The sequence below is a fragment of the Oncorhynchus keta genome, chromosome 28 (genome assembly GCF_023373465.1).
Source record: "Oncorhynchus keta strain PuntledgeMale-10-30-2019 chromosome 28, Oket_V2, whole genome shotgun sequence".
Lineage (NCBI taxonomy): Eukaryota > Metazoa > Chordata > Actinopteri > Salmoniformes > Salmonidae > Oncorhynchus > Oncorhynchus keta.
Genome location: NC_068448.1, coordinates 72,743,408 through 72,768,128, shown reverse-complemented (window position 1 = coordinate 72,768,128; position 24,721 = coordinate 72,743,408). Strand labels below are relative to the sequence as shown.

At 42.9% G+C, this 24,721-nt stretch overlaps 1 protein-coding gene across 4 annotated transcripts in view; it reads left to right on the top strand.

Annotated features, from left to right (window-relative positions):
• The window catches only part of LOC118361199 (guanine nucleotide-binding protein G(olf) subunit alpha-like), an 83,284-nt gene that overhangs the window by 52,221 nt on the left and 6,342 nt on the right, over positions 1-24,721 (top strand). For all 4 annotated transcript variants that reach the window (XM_052483865.1, XM_052483864.1, XM_052483866.1 and 1 more), the window contains exons 6-8: positions 16,057-16,111; positions 23,286-23,359; positions 23,990-24,048. In XM_052483865.1, the coding sequence (XP_052339825.1) occupies positions 16,057-16,111; positions 23,286-23,359; positions 23,990-24,048 (188 nt within the window). The remainder of the gene's footprint in view (positions 1-16,056; positions 16,112-23,285; positions 23,360-23,989; positions 24,049-24,721) is intronic.

Here is a 24,721-nt window from a genome sequence, read left to right as displayed (position 1 = left end):
CAGACTCACGTTAAGCATCTCCAATCCAAAATTACATTTAGAATCAGCTTCCTATTTCGCAACACAGCATCCTTCACTCATGCCGCCAAACATACCCTTGTAAAACTGACAATCCTACCAATCCTCGACTTCGGCGATGTCATTTAAAAAATAGCCTCCAACTCTACTCAGCAAATTGGATGCAGTCTATTACAGTGCCATCCGTTCTGTCACCAAAGCCCCATATATTACCCACCACTGCAACCTGTATGCTCTCGTTGGCTGGCCCTCGCTTGATATTCCTCGCCAAACCCACTGGCTCCAGGTCATCTATAAGTCTTTGCTAGGTAAAGCCCCGCCTTATCTCAGCTCACTGGTCACCATAGCAGCACCCACCCGTAGCACGCACTCCAGCAGGTATATTTCACTGGTCATCCCCAAAGCCAATTCCTCCTTTGGCCGCCTTTCCTATGCGTGCTCTGCTGCCAATGACTGGAAAGAGCTGCAAAAATCACTGAAGCTACTATCTCTCTCACTAACTTTAATCATCAGCTGTCAGAGCAGCTCACAGATCACTTCACCTGTACGTAGCCCATCTGTGAATAGCCCATCCAACTACCTCATCCCCATACTGTTATTTATTTTGCTCCTTTGCACCCCAGTATCTCTACTTGCGCACTCCTCTTCTGCACATCTACCATTCCCGTGTTTAATTGCTATATTGTAATTACTTCGCCACCATGGCCTATTTATTGCCTTACCTCCCTTATCCTACCTCATTTACACACACTGTCACGCCCGGACCGTAGAGCTTTTTACGTCTCTATTTTGGTTTGGTCAGGGTGTGATTTGGGTGGGCATTTTTTGTATTTCTTTGTTTTGGCCGGGTATGGTTCTCAATCAGGGACAGCTGCCTATCGTTGTCTCTGATTGGGAACCATACTTATGTAGCTTTTCCCCACAGGGGTTTTGTGGGTAGTTCTTTTCTGTTTTGTGTTTCTGCACCTAACAGGACTGTTTCGGTTTTCGTTCATTCTCTGTGTGAGTTTTGTTATTTAGTGTTCAGTTGAAATATAAGTATGAACACTTACCACGCTGCACCTTGGTCCTCACCTTCTTCAAAAGACGATTGTTACACACATTGTATATAGACACTTTCTATTGTATTATTGACTTTATCTTTGTCGCACTGCTTTGCTTTATCTTGGCCAGGTCACAGTTATAAATGAGAACTTGTTCTCAACTAGCCTACCTGGTTAAATAAAGGTGAAATAAATCAATAAACAATGTATATGGCAACTTCTGTATATATGCCTGTATGGCAACTATACGAAATAGCTCCAATACTGGTGGTAATGCATAAAAAATGGAGGAGAGTTGAAGGCCCATCCTCCTCCTCTGACTGCCTTCACCACTTGGTCCTCGTCAGACATTTTGATTCCTTCTCTAGTTTGTCACCTTCATTACTCACCACACATCCTTTGGTCATTGTTTGTCCATGTGCAGAGGTTTCTAGACAGATACATTTTGATGTGTGTGATGTACTCTCGTTCTTTACGTAGTTTATGACTTCTCTCGCCAGTCAGTTAGATCCAGCTGTAGTGACTTCTCGTCAGTCAGTTAGATCCAGCTGTAGTGACTTCTCTCGTCAGTCAGTTAGATCCAGCTGTAGTGACTTCTCTCGTCAGTCAGTTAGATCCAGCTGTAGTGACTTCTCTCGTCAGTCAGTTAGATCCAGCTGTAGTGACTTCTCGTCAGTCAGTTAGATCCAGCTGTAGTGACTTCTCTCGTCAGTCAGTTAGATCCAGCTGTAGTGACTTCTCTCGTCAGTCAGTTAGATCCAGCTGTTACGGAAAGAGGCCTATAGGCGCATACACACATCTCTGTAAATTTTGTGTGTGAGCGAGCGAGCATAAGCCAGCTAAGGAAGAGGAGGAGCGCTCTCTATCGACCCCGCTGACAGGGGTTGCCATGGCAACCCAGCTGCAGCCCAATGCAGGCACAGTCGGTCACCAAAGGAGGTGTTCTCACTTCGCCCATCTCAGAGGGGGTGCCACCCAGAGGCCACTAGAGGAATAACACAAATGGAGCCTCACCCTGTCTGCTCGTGTTCAGTCAGTATAGAGTCAAGAAGCTGCATGGGCTTGGCCCCGTTCCTTTTGGAGGAATAAAACATCCTATCAGAGCTTTGCTATTTTATATTTGTCCCCGTTTTATTTAGGGAAGTTAACGATTGGACAGACCTCTCTCGTTGTGAGCAGTTCCTCAAAAGTTTGCACATAAATCTACTCCCCTGTGTGTGTGTGAGTGTGTGTGTCACACTGCTAGGTCCTGCTGAGTGTATGTGCTTAGCCTTCCCCCACTCTGTGCACAGTCTTAGTGGGGCAGGTACAGTGTGTGTGTGTGTTTATCTGCCCGCTCGAGGCTTGTATAATCTGAAGATCCATTCCCAGGGTTATTTTTAGCACCAGCTCCCCTGCAGCTGGGTGTGTCTCTGTGTATTTCTGGGTGTGTCTCTGGGTGTGTCTCTGTGTATTTCTGTGTGTGTCTCTGGGTGTGTCTCTGTGTGGTGGGGGGGGTATTTGCACATAAGTGTTTTCTGTGGAAAAATGTGTAGCAGTGTGGGGGGGGTTATTCTGGGAGTCTGGGGTTCCCCCCCTGGATTTTTTTTATTATGTGGAAGTACTGAGTAGCTCAGTTCTGGTGACTTTTTAAAGGGACATTCTACTCCAAAATAAATGGAAAATAAAATTACGCTGATATCATATAAAATATAATTTCCGCCTCCAGAAATTAGCCCAATAATATATTGGTAAATGTAAACTCAGCAAGACAAGAAATGTCCCTTTTCAGGACCCTGTCTTTCAAAGATAATTTGTAAAAATCCAAATTACTTCACAGATCCTCATTGTAAAGGGTGTAAACACTGTTTCCCATGCTTGTTCAATGAACCATAAACAATTAATGAACATGCACCTGTGGAACGGTTGTTAAGACACTAACAGCTTACAGAGGATATGCAATTAATGCCCCAGTTATGAAAACTTAAGACACTAAAGAGGACATTCCACTGACTCTGAAAAACACCAAAAGAAAGATGCCCAGGGTGCCTGCTCATCTGCGTGAACGTGCCTTAGGCATGCTGCAAGGAGGCATGAGGACTGCAGATGTGGCCAGGGCAATAAATTGCAATGTTTGTACTGTGAGACGACTAAGACAGCGCTACAGGGAGACAGGACAGACAGCTGATCGTCCTCGCAGTGGCAGACCACGTGTAACGACACCTGCACAGAATCGGTACATCCGAACATCACACCTGCGGGACAGGTACAGGATGGCAACAACAACTGCCCAAGTTACACCAGGAACGAACAATCCCTCCATCAGTGCTCAGACTGTCCGCAATAGGCTGAGAGAGGCTGGACTGAGGGCTTGTAGGCCTGTTGTAAGGCAGGTCCTCACCAGGCATCACCGGCAACAACGTCGCCTATGGGCACAAAACCCACCGTCGCTGGACCAGACAGGACTGGAAAAAAGTGCTCTTCACTGATGAGTTGCGGTTTTGTCTCACCAGGGTTGATGGTCGCGTTTATTGTTGAAGGAATGAGCGTTACACTGAGGCCTGTACTCTGGATCAGGATCGATTTGGAGGTGGAGGGTCCATCATGGTCTGGGGCGGTGTGTCACAGCATCATCTGACTGAGCTTGTTGTCATTGCAGGCAATCTCAACGCTGTGCGTTACAGGGAAGATATCCTCCTTCCTCATGTGGTACCCTTCCTGCAGGCTCATCCTGACATGACCCTCCAGCATGACAATGCCACCAGCCATACTGCTCGGTCTGTCCGTGATTTCCTGCAAGACAGGAATGTCAGTGTTCTGCCATGGCCAGCGAAGGGCTCAAATACAAATATTTAGACATGTTAAGTTTCCTGAAAATAAATGCGGTTGACAGTGAGAGGACGTTTTTTTGTAACATTTAGCCTATGCATGGTCCGCATAGCATAGTACTAGCAATTAACATTATCACCAGCAGCCCAACTGATGCAGCATAGTGGCTGAAAATATATAGGCTGATGCAAGGAGTTTCCTATCTGCATTTACCCTATTGGGCTAATTATTAGCCAGATCCCAAATGTGATCTTTAACCTAGTTAGCATCCTATTGATACATTTTATCACCCAACATTTTTTTTTTTACATAGGCCTACATTATATTCACTGTGTCTGCCTGTTAGGGTAACTTCAGTACTCACTGAAACCACTTCACGTCACCTTTTTTTTTTCTCCCAACTGTCCCTGGTTGCCACTTCTCTCGCTCATCTAAAAATGTTGTCTTGTCTCATCACAATTTAAGTCACTCAAAAACAATATATTTTGAGGTAGGGTGGCGTGTTACCCTATTGACCCGTGTTACATTTAACCCCTGGTACATTTATGCGCTCGCATCCAATTGCTGCAGAGCAGTAACCTGCTTAACAATGATGCTGCTATAAACTCCAGATTTAAAATGGTGCGGTTCTCGCATATTTAAGAGTTAAGAGATAAATAAAGTTAGAATGGAAAGCTAGGGTCCCCCTCTGTTTAATAAAGACCATTAAAATGTCTGTTTTCCCCACAATTGCCTTGACTGCTTGTCAGAATGCATGGTTTCCTCTCTGTGGCACTCGTAACTTGAATGTGCCTCAAGGAATATTTCTCTAGTATAGAACACACAAGAACAAGCCGACTAGATAAATAAATCAACTATTCTACTATGGTGTTGTTTGATTTGTCTATTTATTACCTGTTTTCTTTGCAGTGAAAAAGGATATGTTATGGAGTCTTCGAAGTGCGCCTCCGCATTAATATTTCTTTCATGTTACATATTTTTGATTTTGCTGTGGCGTGCCACCACAGCTAAATAAGTGCAGCAGAAACACTGGTGCAAGTCTTAATCTGTTTAATGTATCTGTCAGGATGCAAAATGGCCCCGTCTTTCCTCATATAAACTCTCCATTGTCAGGCAGAAGAGCTCCTATCATAGGCTCTAGTAGTATTTACAACACTCCTAACATCAAGCTGGTAGTACTAAGAACACTCCCTAACATGTAGTAGTACTAAGAACACTCCCTAACATGTAGTAGTACTAAGAACACTCCCTGACATGTAGCAGTAAGCACACTCCCTGACATGTAGTAGTAAGCACACTCCCTGACATGTAGTAGTAGTAAGCACACTCCCTGACATGTAGTACTAAGAACACTCCCTGACATGTAGTACTAAGAACACTCCCTGACATGTAGTACTAAGAACACTCCCAGACATGTAGTACTAAGAACGCTCCCAGACATGTAGTACTAAGAACGCTCCCTGACATGTAGTACTAAGAACGCTCCCTGACATATAGTACTAAGAACGCTCCCTGACATGTAGTACTAAGAACGCTCCCTGACATGTAGTACTAAGAACGCTCCCTGACATGTAGTACTAAGAACGCTCCCTGACATGTAGTACTAAGAACGCTCCCTGACATGTAGTACTAAGAACGCTCCCTGACATGTAGTACTAAGAACGCTCCCTGACATGTAGTACTAAGAACGCTCCCTGACATGTAGTACTAAGAACGCTCCCTGACATGTAGTACTAAGAACGCTCCCTGACATGTAGTACTAAGAACGCTCCCTGACATGTAGTACTAAGAACGCTCCCTGACATGTAGTACTAAGAACGCTCCCTGACATGTAGTACTAAGAACGCTCCCTGACATGTAGTACTAAGAACGCTCCCTGACATGTAGTACTAAGAACGCTCCCTGACATGTAGTACTAAGAACGCTCCCTGACATGTAGTACTAAGAACGCTCCCTGACATGTAGTACTAAGAACGCTCCCTGACATGTAGTACTAAGAACGCTCCCTGACATGTAGTACTAAGAACGCTCCCTGACATGTAGTACTAAGAACGCTCCCTGACATGTAGTAGTAAGCACGCTCCCTGACATGTAGTAGTAAGCACGCTCCCTGACATGTAGTAGTAAGCACGCTCCCTGACATGTAGTAGTAAGCACGCTCCCTGACATGTAGTAGTAAGCACGCTCCCTGACATGTAGTAGTAAGCACGCTCCCTGACATGTAGCAGTAAGCACGCTCCCTGACATGTAGCAGTAAGCACGCTCCCTGACATGTAGCAGTAAGCACGCTCCCTGACATGTAGCAGTAAGCACGCTCCCTGACATGTAGTAGTAAGCACGCTCCCTGACATGTAGTAGTAAGCACGCTCCCTGACATGTAGCAGTAAGCACGCTCCCTGACATGTAGCAGTAAGCACGCTCCCTGACATGTAGCAGTAAGCACGCTCCCTGACATGTAGCAGTAAGCACGCTCCCTGACATGTAGCAGTAAGCACGCTCCCTGACATGTAGCAGTAAGCACGCTCCCTGACATGTAGCAGTAAGCACGCTCCCTGACATGTAGCAGTAAGCACGCTCCCTGACATGTAGCAGTAAGCACGCTCCCTGACATGTAGCAGTAAGCACGCTCCCTGACATGTAGCAGTAAGCACGCTCCCTGACATGTAGTAGTAAGCACGCTCCCTGACATGTAGTAGTAAGCACGCTCCCTGACATGTAGCAGTAAGCACGCTCCCTGACATGTAGCAGTAAGAACACTCCCTGACATGTAGTAGTAAGCACACTCCCTGACATGTAGTAGTACTAAGAACACTCCCTGACATGTAGTAGTACTAAGAACGCTCCCTGACATGTAGTAGTAAGCACGCTCCCTGACATGTAGTAGTAACACTCCCTGACATGTAGTAGTAAGAATACTCCCTGACATGTAGTAGTAAGCACACTCCCTGACATGTAGTAGTAAAATACACTCCCTGACATGTAGTAGTAAGCACACTCCCTGACATGTAGCAGTAAGCACACTCCCTGACATGTAGTAGTAACACTCCCTGACATGTAGTAGTAAGAAACTCCCTGACATGTAGTAGTAAGAATACTCCCTGACATGTAGTAGTAAGAACACTCCCTGACATGTAGCAGTAAGCACACTCCCTGACATGTAGTAGTAAGCACACTCCCTGACATGTAGTAGTAAGCACACTCCCTGACATGTAGTAGTAAGCACACTCCCTGACATGTAGTAGTAAGCACACTCCCTGACATGTAGTAGTAAGCACACTCCCTGACATGTAGTAGTAGTAAGCACACTCCCTGACATGTAGCAGTAAGCACGCTCCCTGACATGTAGCAGTAAGCACGCTCCCTGACATGTAGCAGTAAGCACGCTCCCTGACATGTAGCAGTAAGCACGCTCCCTGACATGTAGTAGTAAGCACGCTCCCTGACATGTAGTAGTAAGCACGCTCCCTGACATGTAGTAGTAAGCACGCTCCCTGACATGTAGTAGTAAGCACGCTCCCTGACATGTAGTAGTAAGCACGCTCCCTGACATGTAGTAGTAAGCACGCTCCCTGACATGTAGCAGTAAGCACGCTCCCTGACATGTAGCAGTAAGAACACTCCCTGACATGTAGTAGTAAGCACACTCCCTGACATGTAGTAGTACTAAGAACGCTCCCTGACATGTAGTAGTAAGCACGCTCCCTGACATGTAGTAGTAACACTCCCTGACATGTAGTAGTAAGAATACTCCCTGACATGTAGTAGTAAGCACACTCCCTGACATGTAGTAGTAAGCACACTCCCTGACATGTAGTAGTAAGCACACTCCCTGACATGTAGCAGTAAGCACACTCCCTGACATGTAGTAGTAACACTCCCTGACATGTAGTAGTAACACTCCCTGACATGTAGTAGTAAGAATACTCCCTGACATGTAGTAGTAAGAACACTCCCTGACATGTAGCAGTAAGCACACTCCCTGACATGTAGTAGTAAGCACACTCCCTGACATGTAGTAGTAAGCACACTCCCTGACATGTAGTAGTAAGAACACTCCCTGACATGTAGTAGTAAGCACACTCCCTGACATGTAGTAGTAAGCACACTCCCTGACATGTAGCAGTAAGCACACTCCCTGACATGTAGTAGTAACACTCCCTGACATGTAGTAGTAACACTCCCTGACATGTAGTAGTAAGAATACTCCCTGACATGTAGTAGTAAGAACACTCCCTGACATGTAGCAGTAAGCACACTCCCTGACATGTAGTAGTAAGCACACTCCCTGACATGTAGTAGTAAGCACACTCCCTGACATGTAGTAGTAAGAACACTCCCTGACATGTAGTAGTAGTAAGCACACTCCCTGACATGTAGTAGTAAGCACACTCCCTGACATGTAGTAGTAAGAACACTCCCTGACATGTAGTAGTAGTAAGCACACTCCCTAACATGTAGTAGTAAGAACACTCCCTGACATGTAGCAGTAAGAACACTCCCTGACATGTAGTAGTAGTAAGCACACTCCCTAACATGTAGTAGTAAGAACACTCCCTGACATGTAGCAGTAAGCACGCTCCCTGACATGTAGCAGTAAGCACACTCCCTGACATGTAGCAGTAAGAACACTCCCTGACATGTAGCAGTAAGCACACTCCCTGACATGTAGTAGTAACACTCCCTGACATGTAGTAGTAAGAATACTCCCTGACATGTAGTAGTAAGAACACTCCCTGACATGTAGTAGTAAGCACACTCCCTGACATGTAGTAGTAAGCACACTCCCTGACATGTAGCAGTAAGCACACTCCCTGACATGTAGTAGTAACACTCCCTGACATGTAGTAGTAACACTCCCTGACATGTAGTAGTAAGAATACTCCCTGACATGTAGTAGTAAGAACACTCCCTGACATGTAGCAGTAAGCACACTCCCTGACATGTAGTAGTAAGCACACTCCCTGACATGTAGTAGTAAGCACACTCCCTGACATGTAGTAGTAAGAACACTCCCTGACATGTAGTAGTAGTAAGCACACTCCCTGACATGTAGCAGTAAGCACGCTCCCTGACATGTAGCAGTAAGCACGCTCCCTGACATGTAGCAGTAAGCACGCTCCCTGACATGTAGCAGTAAGCACGCTCCCTGACATGTAGCAGTAAGCACGCTCCCTGACATGTAGTAGTAAGCACGCTCCCTGACATGTAGTAGTAAGCACGCTCCCTGACATGTAGTAGTAAGCACGCTCCCTGACATGTAGTAGTAAGCACGCTCCCTGACATGTAGTAGTAAGCACGCTCCCTGACATGTAGTAGTAAGCACGCTCCCTGACATGTAGCAGTAAGCACGCTCCCTGACATGTAGCAGTAAGAACGCTCCCTGACATGTAGTAGTAAGCACGCTCCCTGACATGTAGTAGTACTAAGAACACTCCCTGACATGTAGTAGTACTAAGAACACTCCCTGACATGTAGTAGTAAGCACGCTCCCTGACATGTAGTAGTAACACTCCCTGACATGTAGTAGTAAGAATACTCCCTGACATGTAGTAGTAAGCACACTCCCTGACATGTAGTAGTAAGCACACTCCCTGACATGTAGTAGTAAGCACACTCCCTGACATGTAGCAGTAAGCACACTCCCTGACATGTAGTAGTAACACTCCCTGACATGTAGTAGTAACACTCCCTGACATGTAGTAGTAAGAATACTCCCTGACATGTAGTAGTAAGAACACTCCCTGACATGTAGCAGTAAGCACACTCCCTGACATGTAGTAGTAAGCACACTCCCTGACATGTAGTAGTAAGCACACTCCCTGACATGTAGTAGTAAGAACACTCCCTGACATGTAGTAGTAGTAAGCACACTCCCTGACATGTAGTAGTAGTAAGCACACTCCCTGACATGTAGTAGTAAGAACACTCCCTGACATGTAGTAGTAGTAAGCACACTCCCTAACATGTAGTAGTAAGAACACTCCCTGACATGTAGCAGTAAGAACACTCCCTGACATGTAGTAGTAGTAAGCACACTCCCTAACATGTAGTAGTAAGAACACTCCCTGACATGTAGCAGTAAGCACGCTCCCTGACATGTAGCAGTAAGCACACTCCCTGACATGTAGTAGTAAGAACACTCCCTGACATGTAGCAGTAAGCACACTCCCTGACATGTAGTAGTAACACTCCCTGACATGTAGTAGTAAGAATACTCCCTGACATGTAGTAGTAAGAACACTCCCTGACATGTAGCAGTAAGAACACTCCCTGACATGTAGTAGTAGTAAGCACACTCCCTAACATGTAGTAGTAAGAACACTCCCTGACATGTAGCAGTAAGCACGCTCCCTGACATGTAGCAGTAAGCACGCTCCCTGACATGTAGCAGTAAGCACACTCCCTAACATGTAGTAGTAAGAACACTCCCTGACATGTAGCAGTAAGCACGCTCCCTGACATGTAGCAGTAAGCACGCTCCCTGACATGTAGCAGTAAGCACGCTCCCTGACATGTAGCAGTAAGCACGCTCCCTGACATGTAGTAGTAAGCACGCTCCCTGACATGTAGTAGTAAGCACGCTCCCTGACATGTAGTAGTAAGCACGCTCCCTGACATGTAGCAGTAAGCACGCTCCCTGACATGTAGCAGTAAGCACACTCCCTGACATGTAGCAGTAAGCACACTCCCTGACATGTAGCAGTAAGCACACTCCCTGACATGTAGCAGTAAGCACACTCCCTGACATGTAGCAGTAAGCACACTCCCTGACATGTAGCAGTAAGCACACTCCCTGACATGTAGCAGTAAGCACACTCCCTGACATGTAGCAGTAAGCACACTCCCTGACATGTAGCAGTAAGCACACTCCCTGACATGTAGCAGTAAGCACACTCCCTGACATGTAGCAGTAAGCACACTCCCTGACATGTAGTAGTAAGAACACTCCCTGACATGTAGCAGTAAGCACACTCCCTGACATGTAGTAGTAACACTCCCTGACATGTAGTAGTAAGAACACTCCCTGACATGTAGTAGTAAGAACACTCCCTGACATGTAGCAGTAAGCACACTCCCTGACATGTAGTAGTAAGAACACTCCCTGACATGTAGCAGTAAGAACACTCCCTGACATGTAGCAGTAAGCACACTCCCTGACATGTAGTAGTAGTAAGCACACTCCCTAACATGTAGTAGTAAGAACACTCCATGACATGTAGTAGTAAGAACACTCCCTGACATGTAGCAGTAAGCACACTCCCTGACATGTAGTAGTAGTAGTAAGCACACTCCCTAACATGTAGTAGTAAGAACACTCCCTGACATGTAGTAGTAAGAACACTCCCTGACATGTAGCAGTAAGCACACTCCCTGACATGTAGTAGTAAGCACACTCCCTGACATGTAGCAGTAAGCACACTCCCTGACATGTAGCAGTAAGCACACTCCCTGACATGTAGTAGTAAGAACACTCCCTGACATGTAGCAGTAAGCACACTCCCTGACATGTAGTAGTAGTAGTAAGCACACTCCCTAACATGTAGTAGTAAGAACACTCCCTGACATGTAGTAGTAAGAACACTCCCTGACATGTAGTAGTAAGAACACTCCCTGACATGTAGTAGTAAGAACACTCCCTGACATGTAGTAGTAAGAACACTCCCTGACATGTAGTAGTAAGAACACTCCCTGACATGTAGTAGTAAGAACACTCCCTGACATGTAGTAGTAAGAACACTCCCTGACATGTAGTAGTAGTACTAAGCAGCATCCTAATGTCAATTCCAGCAGTCAGCATGCCAATTGCACGCTCCTTCAAAACTTTAAACATCTATAACATTGTGTTGTGTGACACAACTGCACATTTTAAAATGACCTTTTATTGCCCCCAGCACAAGGTGTATCTGTGTAATGATCATGCTGATATGCCACAACGGTCAGGTGGATGGATTGTCTTGGCCAAGGAGAACTGCTCACTAACATAATTTGAGAGAAATCAGCTTTTTGTGCACATGGAGACTTTCTGGGGTCTTTTATTTCAGCTCATGAAACATGGGACCAACATTTTACATGTTGCGTTTATATTTTTCAGTGTATTTTAGGGCCCTGCTTTGGTGTTACAAAGTGTGTGTGTGTGTGTGTTATGTATACAGCATCCTATTGTGAAATGGCTTCATACTCCATCAAGCTTACAGATGTGCCTTTAGGTCATAACTTGTGGTCTAAAATGTTTCCATTCTCTTCTTTGTCTGATTATCTGTCATTAGGAGGGACTACAGTATAGGCCGTCCCAATCATCCATATTTCTCTCAATGCTGTTTTGAAAGTGTCTGCTTCTTCTGGTAAAGCCATTCTCTGTGTGTTGTATCGTGAGTGATCGTTTTGTTGAGTGACCCGATTTCCACACTGACCACCACAGACACTCAAAATGTGGAAACTATTGATCCCATCTTTCCATTCGACCAATTAATAGCATCAGCCAGTAGATTTAGGCTGTGGACAAGTCCATGGGTCAAATTAAAACAGGGCAGCACTGGCCCGAGTTTAGTGGAGCAACAGTTCAACCTTGCGTTTAAGAGCTGAGTGTTGGTAGCAAGGGATGGGGATCACTCAGTCAGAGAGGGAATTATGAAACGTGGCTGTGTTTGGTCGTGTTTACAGGCCCAAACTCTACAGGATACTTTTTTTTGTTTTGGGGTTTCTGTGTAACTTGTATAAAAGGGTTGGTAACATCTTATTAACTATGGTTATTACTAAATAATTCCATTGGCAACTGCCTGGTACCAACTGGTCCATTAAAAAGAACTTATTCAAATACATTCTGATGTAACTACCTGGTTAGTTCTTTATAATGGACCTGGTTAAATACATTCTGATGTAACTACCTGGTTAAATACATTCTGATGTAACTACCTGGTTAGTTCTTTATAATGGACCTGGTTAAATACATTCTGATGTAACTACCTGGTTAGTTCTTTATAATGGATCTGGTTAAATACATTCTGATGTAACTACCTGGTTAGTTCTTTATAATGGATCTGGTTAAATACATTCTGATGTAACTACCTGGTTAGTTCTTTATAATGGACCTGGTTAAATAGACTTGATAACGGACCTCCCTAATGCTCAACGTTTGATCATTGTAATCACACGCAGGCCTATATATTCGTCAGTTCCTATAAGTCAATTCTTAAGTTAGAACATAACCTCAAGTAAAACTTTACAGAACTGACTTTTGTGGTTGTTCCCTCCTCAGTGTAGAATAGAAGACAGCTGAATAGAAGACAGCAGAATAGAATTGGGATGTTTCGGGTGGTGTTTCAGGGGTTACAAATGTGCGCGTGCGTGCGTGCCTGGGGACCGCAGGGACACACACACATACACCCAGGGAACATACAGCTCGTGCACACCAGAGCAAGATGGTCTGATCTAGCTCTATGGCAGGAACTAACTGCTGTCTTTTAATAATGGAACAGGAAGAGGAGGCCGCCCTCTGCTGGGTAGGGATGGTACAGCCTGGGGATGAGATCTGCAGTAGTGTTAGTCATTCAGCATAACGATGTCTCCTAGCGATATAAACTCAGCAAAAAAAAGAAATGTCCCCTTTTCAGGACCCTGTCTTTCATAAAAAATAACATTCCAAATAACGTCACAGATCTTCATTGTAAAGGGTTTAAACACTGTTTCCCATGCTTGTTCAATGAACCATAAACAATTAATGAACATGCACCTGTGGAACGGTCGTTAAGACACTAACATCTTACAGACGGTAGGCAATTAAGGTCACAGTTATGAAAACTTAAGACACTAAAGAGGCATTTCTACTGACTCTGAAAAACACAAAAAAAAAGATGCCCAGGGTCCCTGCTCATCTGCGTGAACGTGCCTCATGCTGCAAGGAGGCATGAGGACTGCAATACATTTCTATGTCTGTACTGTGAGATGCCTAAGACAGTGCTACAGAGAGACAGGACGGACAGCTGATCGTCCTCGCAGTGGCAGACCACGTGGAACAACACCTGCACAGGATCGGTACATCCGAACATCACACCTGCGGGACAGGTACAGGATGGCAACTAACTACAACTGCCCGAGTTAAATCAGGAATACGCAAACCCTCCATCAGTGCTCAGACTGTCCGCAATCGGTTGAGAGAGGCTGGACTGAGGGCTTGTAGACCTGTTTGGTGAGGACCTGCCTTACAACATCACCGGCAACAACGCCTATGGGCACAAACCCACCGTCACTGGACCAGACAGGACTGGCAAAAAGTGGTCTTCACTGGCGGGTCACTGTTTTGTCTCACCAGGGGTGATGGTCGGATTCACGTTTATCGTCGAAGGAATGAGTGTTATGCCGAGGCCTGTACTCTGGAGCAGGATCGATTTGGAGGTGGAGGGTCCGTCATGGTCTGGGGAGGTGTGTCACAGCATCATCGGACTGAGCTTGTTGTCATTGCAGGCAATCTAACGATGTGCGTTACAGGGAAGACATCCTCCTCCCTCATGTGGTACCCTTCCTGCAGGCTCGTCCTGACATGAACCTCCAGCATGACAATGCCACCACGCACAGAATGAGCAGTATGGCTGATTTCCTGCAAGACAAGAATGTCAGTGTTCTGCCATGGTCAGTGAAGAGCCCGGAACTCAATCCCATTGAGCACGTCTGGGACTTGTGGGATCGGAGGGTAAGGGCTAGGGCTATTCCCCACAGAAATGTTCGGGAACTTGCAGGTGCCTTGGTGGAAGAGTGGGGTAACATCTCACAGCAAGATCTGGCAAATCTGGTGCAGTCCATGAGGAGGAGATGCACTGCAGTACTTAATGCAGCTGGTGGCCACACCAGATACGGACTGTTACTTTTGATTTTGATCCCCCTCCCCTTTTGTTCAGGGACACATTATTCCATTCCTGTTCATCACATGTCTGTGGAACTTGTTCAGTTTATGTCTCAGTTGTTGAATCTTATGTTCATACAAATATTTACACGTTAAATTTGCTGAAAATAAACACAGTTGACAGTGAGAGGACATTTATTTTTTGCTGAGTTTAGCTATGTAGTGAAGTGACATGTTCAGAATGCAGCAGATAGAAATACAGTGATTAGAGCGGACCCCATTTTATATATATATATATATATATATATCAAACATGAAATAAAGGAATCACCAACATAAAGTGTCTTAATAGGGCGTTGGGCACCACGAGCCAGAACAGCTTCAATGGACCTTGGCATAGATTCTACAAGTGTCTGGAACTCTACTGGAGGGATGTGACACCATTATTCCACGACAATTTCTATAATTTGGTGTTGGAAAATGCTGTCTCAGGCATCACACCAGAATCTCCCGGTTTGAGAATCTGGTTTGAGATCTGGAGACACACACCCTTTAAACCCCTAAGCTCCTTTGAGACCCCTCTTTCAAAGTCATTGAGATCTCTTCTTAAAATAATAGGCAACTGGGCGTTTTATAAATTTTTTATTTTACCTTTATTTAACTAGGCAAGATCAGTTAAGAACAAATTCTTATTTTCAATGACGGCCTAGGAACAGTGGGTTAACTGTCTGTTCAGGGGCAGAACGACAGATTTGTACCTTGTCAGCCCAGGGGTTTGAACTTGCAACCTTCTGGTTACTAGTCCAACGCTCTAACCACTAGGCTACGCTGCTGCCCCAATGACCCTAAGCACACCTGTGTGGTCGCACCTGCTTTCAATATACTTTGTTTCCCTCGTTTCCTCAAGTTTTTCCTTTTATTTTGTCAGTTAGAACAGATATGTAATGATTGTTCCGTGCTTGGCTAGACCTCAGATCCACTGTCTGTTTGATAGAAACACATTATGTTGAAGTGTGTATTTCTCTAGTGTTCTCACTGTCCCTCTTCTCCGGTCCCTAACCACTGACTGTCTCAGAGCCCCAGCTCCAAAACCAGCCGCCATGTCCAGCCATATGCTGCATCTATCCAGGAACACACTGGAGCGCGTGCGTGCGTGCGGTATGGGAGTGGTTTAAAGACACCATGGCAACAGACACAAGAAAATGACTTTATTTCTTCTTAATGCTTTTCCTTAGTTAAAATGTGTAGAGTCAGATCTTTATCTATTCTACTGTAATGTCAGTGATATGTACTGTTCCTTAGATACAGGCCAGTGTCACATAATTATGTCTTTTGTTTCCTGTTTTGCAGCTTCTTGAACAAAATTGAGTCTGTGAGGTCGAATGACTACACACCAACAGATCAGGTAAGCAGGCTTTTCAACATTCTAGAGCATAGCTCTAATGTACTGATGAATGACAGCTCTAATGTACTGATGAATGACAGCTCTAATGTACTGATGAATGACAGCTCTAATGTACTGATGAATGACATAGCTCTAATGTACTGATGAATGACAGCTCTAATGTACTGATGAATGACAGCTCTAATGTACTGATGAATGACAGCTCTAATGTACTGATGAATGACAGCTCTAATGTACTGATGAATGACAGCTCTAATGTACTGATGAATGACAGCTCTAATGTACTGATGAATGACAGCTCTAATGTACTGATGAATGACATAGCTCTAATGTACTGATGAATGACAGCTCTAATGTACTGATGAATGACAGCTCTAATGTACTGATGAATGACAGCTGATGAATGACAGCTCTAATGTACTGATGAATGACATAGCTCTAATGTACTGATGAATGACATAGCTCTAATGTACTGATGAATGACGGCTCTAATGTACTGATGAATGACATAGCTCTAATGTACTGATGAATGACAGCTCTAATGTACCGATGAATGACAGCTCTAATGTACCGATGAATGACAGCTCTAATGTACTGATGAATGACAGCTCTAATGTACTGATGAATGACGGCTCTAATGTACTGATGAATGACGGCTCTAATGTACTGATGAATGACGGCTCTAATGTACTGATGAATGACGGCTCTAATGTACTGATGAATGACGGCTCTAATGTACTGATGAATGACAGCTCTAATGTACTGATGAATGACGGCTCTAATGTACTGATGAATGACAGCTCTAATGTACTGATGAATGACAGCTCTAATGTACTGATGAATGACGGCTCTAATGTACTGATGAATGACAGCTCTAATGTACTGATGAATGACAGCTCTAATGTACTGATGAATGACATAGCTCTAATGTACTGATGAATGACATAGCTCTAATGTACTGATGAATGACATAGCTCTAATGTACTGATGAATGACATAGCTCTAATGTACTGATGAATGACATAGCTCTAATGTACTGATGAATGACAGCTCTAATGTACTGATGAATGACAGCTCTAATGTACTGATGAATGACATAGCTCTAATGTACTGATGAATGACAGCTCTAATGTATTGATGAATGACATAGCTCTGATGTACTGATGAATGACAGCTCTAATGTACTGATGAATGACAGCTCTAATGTACTGATGAATGACAGCTCTAATGTACTGATGAATGACAGCTCTAATGTACTGATGAATGACAGCTCTAATGTACTGATGAATGACAGCTCTAATGTACTGATGAATGACAGCTCTAATGTACTGATGAATGACAGCTCTAATGTACTGATGAATGACAGCTCTAATGTACTGATGAATGACATAGCTCTAATGTACTGATGAATGACAGCTCTAATGTACTGATGAATGACAGCTCTAATGTACTGATGAATGACATAGCTCTAATGTACTGATGAATGACATAGCTCTAATGTACTGATGAATGACAGCTCTAATGTACTGATGAATGACATAGCTCTAATGTACTGATGAATGACAGCTCTAATGTACTGATGAATGACAGCTCTAATGTACTGATGAATGACAGCTCTAATGTACTGATGAATGACAGCTCTAATGTACTGATGAATGACAGCTCTAATGTACTGATGAATGACAGCTCTAATGTACTGATGAATGACAGCTCTAATGTACTGATGAATGACAGCTCTAATGTACTGATGAATGACATAGCTCTAATGTACTGATGAATGACATAGCTCTAATGTACTGATGAATGACAGCTCTAATGTACTGATGAATGACAGCTGTACTGATGAATGACAGCTAATGTACTGATGAATGACAGCTCTAATGTACTGATGAATGACAGCTCTAATGTACTGATGAATGACAGCTCTAATGTACTGATGAATGACAGCTCTAATGTACTGATGAATGACAGCTCTAATGTACTGATGAATGACAGCTCTAATGTACTGATGAATGACAGCTCTAATGTACTGATGAATGACAGCTCTAATGTACTGATGAATGACAGCTCTAATGTACTGATGAATGACAGCTCTAATGTACTGATGAATGACAGCTCTAATGTACTGATGAATGACAGCTCTAATGTACTGATGAATGACAGCTCTAATGTACTGATGAATGACAGCTCTAATGTACTGATGAATGACAGCTCTAATGTACTGATGAATGACAGCTCTAATGTACTGATGAATGACAATGTAGCTCTAATGTACTGATGAATGACATAGCTCTAATGTACTGATGAATGACAGCTCTAATGTACTGATGAATGACAGCTCTAATGTACTGATGAATGACAGCTCTAATGTACTGATGAATGACAGCTCTAATGTACTGATGAATGACAGCTCTAATGTACTGATAATAATAATAATAATAACTGATGAATGACAGCTCTAATGTACTGATGAATGACAGCTCTAATGTACTGATGAATGACAGCTCTAATGTACTGATGAATGACAGCTCTAATGTACTGATGAATGACATAGCTCTAATGTACTGATGAATGACAGCTCTAATGTACTGATGAATGACAGCTCTAATGTACTGATGAATGACATAGCTCTAATGTACTGATGAATGACATAGCTCTAATGTACTGATGAATGACATAGCTCTAATGTACTGATGAATGACAGCTCTAATGTACTGATGAATGACAGCTCTAATGTACTGATGAATGACAGCTCTAATGTACTGATGAATGACAGCTCTAATGTACTGATGAATGACAGCTCTAATGTACTGATGAATGACAGCTCTAATGTACTGATGAATGACAGCTCTAATGTACTGATGAATGACAGCTCTAATGTACTGATGAATGACAGCTCTAATGTACTGATGAATGACATAGCTCTAATGTACTGATGAATGACAGCTCTAATGTACTGATGAATGACAGCTCTAATGTACTGATGAATGACAGCTCTAATGTACTGATGAATGACAGCTCTAATGTACTGATGAATGACATAGCTCTAATGTACTGATGAATGACATAGCTCTAATGTACTGATGAATGACAGCTCTAATGTACTGATGAATGACAGCTCTAATGTACTGATGAATGACAGCTCTAATGTACTGATGAATGACAGCTCTAATGTACTGATGAATGACAGCTCTAATGTACTGATGAATGACAGCTCTAATGTACTGATGAATGACATAGCTCTAATGTACTGATGAATGACATAGCTCTAATGTACTGATGAATGACAGCTCTAATGTACTGATGAATGACAGCTCTAATGTACTGATGAATGACAGCTCTAATGTACTGATGAATGACAGCTCTAATGTACTGATGAATGACGGCTCTAATGTACTGATGAATGACGGCTCTAATGTACTGATGAATGACGGCTCTAATGTACTGATGAATGACAGCTCTAATGTAGCTGATGAATGACAGCTCTAATGTACTGATGAATGACAGCTCTAATGTACTGATGAATGACAGCTCTAATGTACTGATGAATGACATAGCTCTAATGTACTGATGAATGACGGCTCTAATGTACTGATGAATGACGCTCTAATGTACTGATGAATGACATAGCTCTAATGTACTGATGAATGACAGCTCTAATGTACTGATGAATGACAGCTCTAATGTACTGATGAATGACAGCTCTAATGTACTGATGAATGACATGAATGACTCTAATGTACTGATGAATGACAGCTCTAATGTACTGATGAATGACATAGCTCTAATGTACTGATGAATGACAGCTCTAATGACAGCTAATGTACTGATGAATGACAGCTCTAATGTACTGATGAATGACATAGCTCTAATGTACTGATGAATGACATAGCTCTAATGTACTGATGAATGACATAGCTCTAATGTACTGATGAATGACAGCTCTAATGTACTGATGAATGACATAGCTCTAATGTACTGATGAATGACATAGCTCTAATGTACTGATGAATGACAGCTCTAATGTACTGATGAATGACATAGCTCTAATGTACTGATGAATGACAGCTCTAATGTACTGATGAATGACAGCTCTAATGTACTGATGAATGACAGCTCTAATGTACTGATGAATGACATAGCTCTAATGTACTGATGAATGACATAGCTCTAATGTACTGATGAATGACATAGCTCTAATGTACTGATGAATGACAGCTCTAATGTACTGATGAATGACAGCTCTAATGTACTGATGAATGACAGCTCTAATGTACTGATGAATGACATAGCTCTAATGTACTGATGAATGACAGCTCTAATGTACTGATGAATGACAGCTCTAATGTACTGATGAATGACAGCTCTAATGTACTGATGAATGACAGCTCTAATGTACTGATGAATGACAGCTCTAATGTACTGATGAATGACAGCTCTAATGTACTGATGAATGACAGCTCTAATGTAGCTCTAATGTACTGATGAATGACAGCTCTAATGTACTGATGAATGACATAGCTCTAATGTACTGATGAATGACAGCTCTAATGTACTGATGAATGACATAGCTCTAATGTACTGATGAATGACAGCTCTAATGTACTGATGAATGACAGCTCTAATGTACTGATGAATGACAGCTCTAATGTACTGATGAATGACAGCTCTAATGTACTGATGAATGACAGCTCTAATGTACTGATGAATGACAGCTCTAATGTACTGATGAATGACAGCTCTAATGTACTGATGAATGACAGCTCTAATGTACTGATGAATGACAGCTCTAATGTACTGATGAATGACAGCTCTAATGTACTGATGAATGACATAGCTCTAATGTACTGATGAATGACAGCTCTAATGTACTGATGAATGACAGCTCTAATGTACTGATGAATGACAGCTCTAATGTACTGATGAATGGCATAGCTCTAATGTACTGATGAATGACATAGCTCTAATGTACTGATGAATGACAGCTCTAATGTACTGATGAATGACAGCTCTAATGTACTGATGAATGACAGCTCTAATGTACTGATGAATGACATAGCTCTAATGTACTGATGAATGACATAGCTCTAATGTACTGATGAATGACATAGCTCTAATGTACTGATGAATGACAGCTCTAATGTACTGATGAATGACAGCTCTAATGTACTGATGAATGACAGCTCTAATGTACTGATGAATGACAGCTCTAATGTACTGATGAATGACAGCTCTAATGTACTGATGAATGACAGCTCTAATGTACTGATGAATGACAGCTCTAATGTACTGATGAATGACAGCTCTAATGTACTGATGAATGACAGCTCTAATGTACTGATGAATGACAGCTCTAATGTACTGATGAATGACAGCTCTAATGTACTGATGAATGACAGCTCTAATGTACTGATGAATGACAGCTCTAATGTACTGATGAATGACAGCTCTAATGTACTGATGAATGACAGCTCTAATGTACTGATGAATGACAGCTCTAATGTACTGATGAATGACATAGCTCTAATGTACTGATGAATGACAGCTCTAATGTACTGATGAATGACAGCTCTAATGTACTGATGAATGACAGCTCTAATGTACTGATGAATGACATAGCTCTAATGTACTGATGAATGACAGCTCTAATGTACTGATGAATGACAGCTCTAATGTACTGATGAATGACAGCTCTAATGTACTGATGAATGACAGCTCTAATGTACTGATGAATGACATAGCTCTAATGTACTGATGAATGACAGCTCTAATGTACTGATGAATGACAGCTCTAATGTACTGATGAATGACAGCTCTAATGTACTGATGAATGACAGCTCTAATGTACTGATGAATGACAGCTCTAATGTACTGATGAATGACAGCTCTAATGTACTGATGAATGACAGCTCTAATGTACTGATGAATGACAGCTCTAATGTACTGATGAATGACATAGCTCTAATGTACTGATGAATGACAGCTCTAATGTACTGATGAATGACAGCTCTAATGTACTGATGAATGACAGCTCTAATGTACTGATGAATGACATAGCTCTAATGTACTGATGAATGACAGCTCTAATGTACTGATGAATGACAGCTCTAATGTACTGATGAATGACATAGCTCTAATGTACTGATGAATGACAGCTCTAATGTACTGATGAATGACAGCTCTAATGTACTGATGAATGACAGCTCTAATGTACTGATGAATGACAGCTCTAATGTACTGATGAATGACAGCTCTAATGTACTGATGAATGACAGCTCTAATGTACTGATGAATGACAGCTCTAATGTACTGATGAATGACAGCTCTAATGTACTGATGAATGACAGCTCTAATGTACTGATGAATGACATAGCTCTAATGTACTGATGAATGACAGCTCTAATGTACTGATGAATGACAGCTCTAATGTACTGATGAATGACAGCTCTAATGTACTGATGAATGACAGCTCTAATGTACTGATGAATGACAGCTCTAATGTACTGATGAATGACAGCTCTAATGTACTGATGAATGACATAGCTCTAATGTACTGATGAATGACATAGCTCTAATGTACTGATGAATGACAGCTCTAATGTACTGATGAATGACAGCTCTAATGTACTGATGCATGACATGTTAAATGTTGTTTAGCTGTATCATCTGAACCACTGTGTAGGAAAACATTACTCTTTCTCTCTCTCTTCTTTATTTCTCTCTCTCGCTCGTTCCGTCACTCTCTTTTTCGCTCCCTCTCAATTCATTTGAATTCAAAGGGCTTTATTGGCATGGGAAACATATGTTTACATTGCCAAAGCAAATGGAATTCACAATAAACAAAAGGGAAATAAACAAGGGAAATAAACAAGGGAAACATTAGTACATTTTCAAATGTTATATTGTTGGCAATGTACAGTGTTTTAACAATGTGATAGTAGTATGAAAGGGAAAATCAACATAAATATTGGTTGTATTTACGATGTTGTTTGTGCTCCACTGGCTCCCCTTTTGTCATGGCAACATGACTGCACACTGCACTATTTCACCTCACAGTTATGGGAGTTTATCCATGTTTGATTTGTTTTCCAATTCTCTCTTTCTTCCTTTCTATTTTGCTTATTCTTTTTGTGAATCTCTTCATCTCTGTGCCCCTCTTGTTTTTGAACCCCAGGACTTGCTTCGATGCCGAGTTTTGACTTCAGGTATTTTTGAAACAAGATTTCAAGTCGACAAAGTGAACTTTCAGTAAGTGTTCCCTTTCCTTCATTGTGATGTAATGTTACACAGCATTGTCTGTTGTCTTAACTGTATGAACAATGTACTGTATGTACATGGCTATGGTGGTTTCCTGTTATCATGGAAATGTCCCCACCTTGTGGTCATCTAGGGTAGTGTTTTAATTTGTCTCTAAATGGCTGTCATGAAAAGCATAAAGCTTTGCTTCTGTTTGTGTTAGGTTTTTGTTTGTTATATGGACATAATTTGTTAAAATACAAATGTAGCTAAGTCAAATGTGATTAGTATCATACCATTTACAGTCAACCACCAACATTTCTTTGGAAGAGTCTTTTGTCTTTTCTCTCTGGATAAGAGCGTCTGCTAAATGACTTAAATGTAATGTAATTAACATTTTGGTTGTCTAACAAATGGACACTAAATGGAAAGTATCTGCACTGAAACACCATGACGCGGCAAATGTTGTGGTTAACTTTACCCACAAGGGGCTCTGTTTCCAGCACCATCACTCCATGTAGAAAACTAGTTCAATAGACTGAGGGTTTCTCAAGGTTTGAGATCAAGACATGGTTGAGTTAAATGTGCTTCTTCCACACATTGGCCCATACAGAAGTTAACAGGTTTGTCCCTCTCTCTCAGTATGTTTGATGTCGGCGGCCAGAGAGACGAGAGGAGAAAATGGATCCAGTGCTTTAACGGTGAGTTTGGATTCTGTGTACAGTTCTGCTCCCCACTGTGCTGTTCTGCTCCCCACTGTGCTGTTCTGCTCCCCACTGTGCTGTTCTGCTCCCCACTGTGCTGTTCTGCTCCCCACTGTGCTGTTCTGCTCCCCACTGTTCTGTTCTGCTCCCCACTGTTCTGTTCTGCTCCCCACTGTGCTGTTCTGCTCCCCACTGTGCTGTTCTGCTCCCCACTGTGCTGTTCTGCTCCCCACTGTTCTGTTCTGCTCCCCACTGTTCTGTTCTGCTCCCCACTGTGCTGTTCTGCTCCCCACTGTGCTGTTCTGCTCCCCACTGTGCTGTTCTGCTCCCCACTGTGCTGTTCTGCTCCCCACTGTGCTGTTCTGCTCCCCACTGTGCTGTTCTGCTCCCCACTGTTCTGTTCTGCTCCCCACTGTTCTGTTCTGCTCCCCACTGTGCTGTTCTGCTCCCCACTGTGCTGTTCTGCTCCCCACTGTGCTGTTCTGCTCCCCACTGTTCTGTTCTGCTCCCCACTGTGCTGTTCTGCTCCCCACTGTGCTGTTCTGCTCCCCACTGTGCTGTTCTGCTCCCCACTGTTCTGTTCTGCTCCCCACTGTGCTGTTCTGCTCCCCACTGTGCTGTTCTGCTCCCCACTGTGCTGTTCTGCTCCCCACTGTTCTGTTCTGCTCCC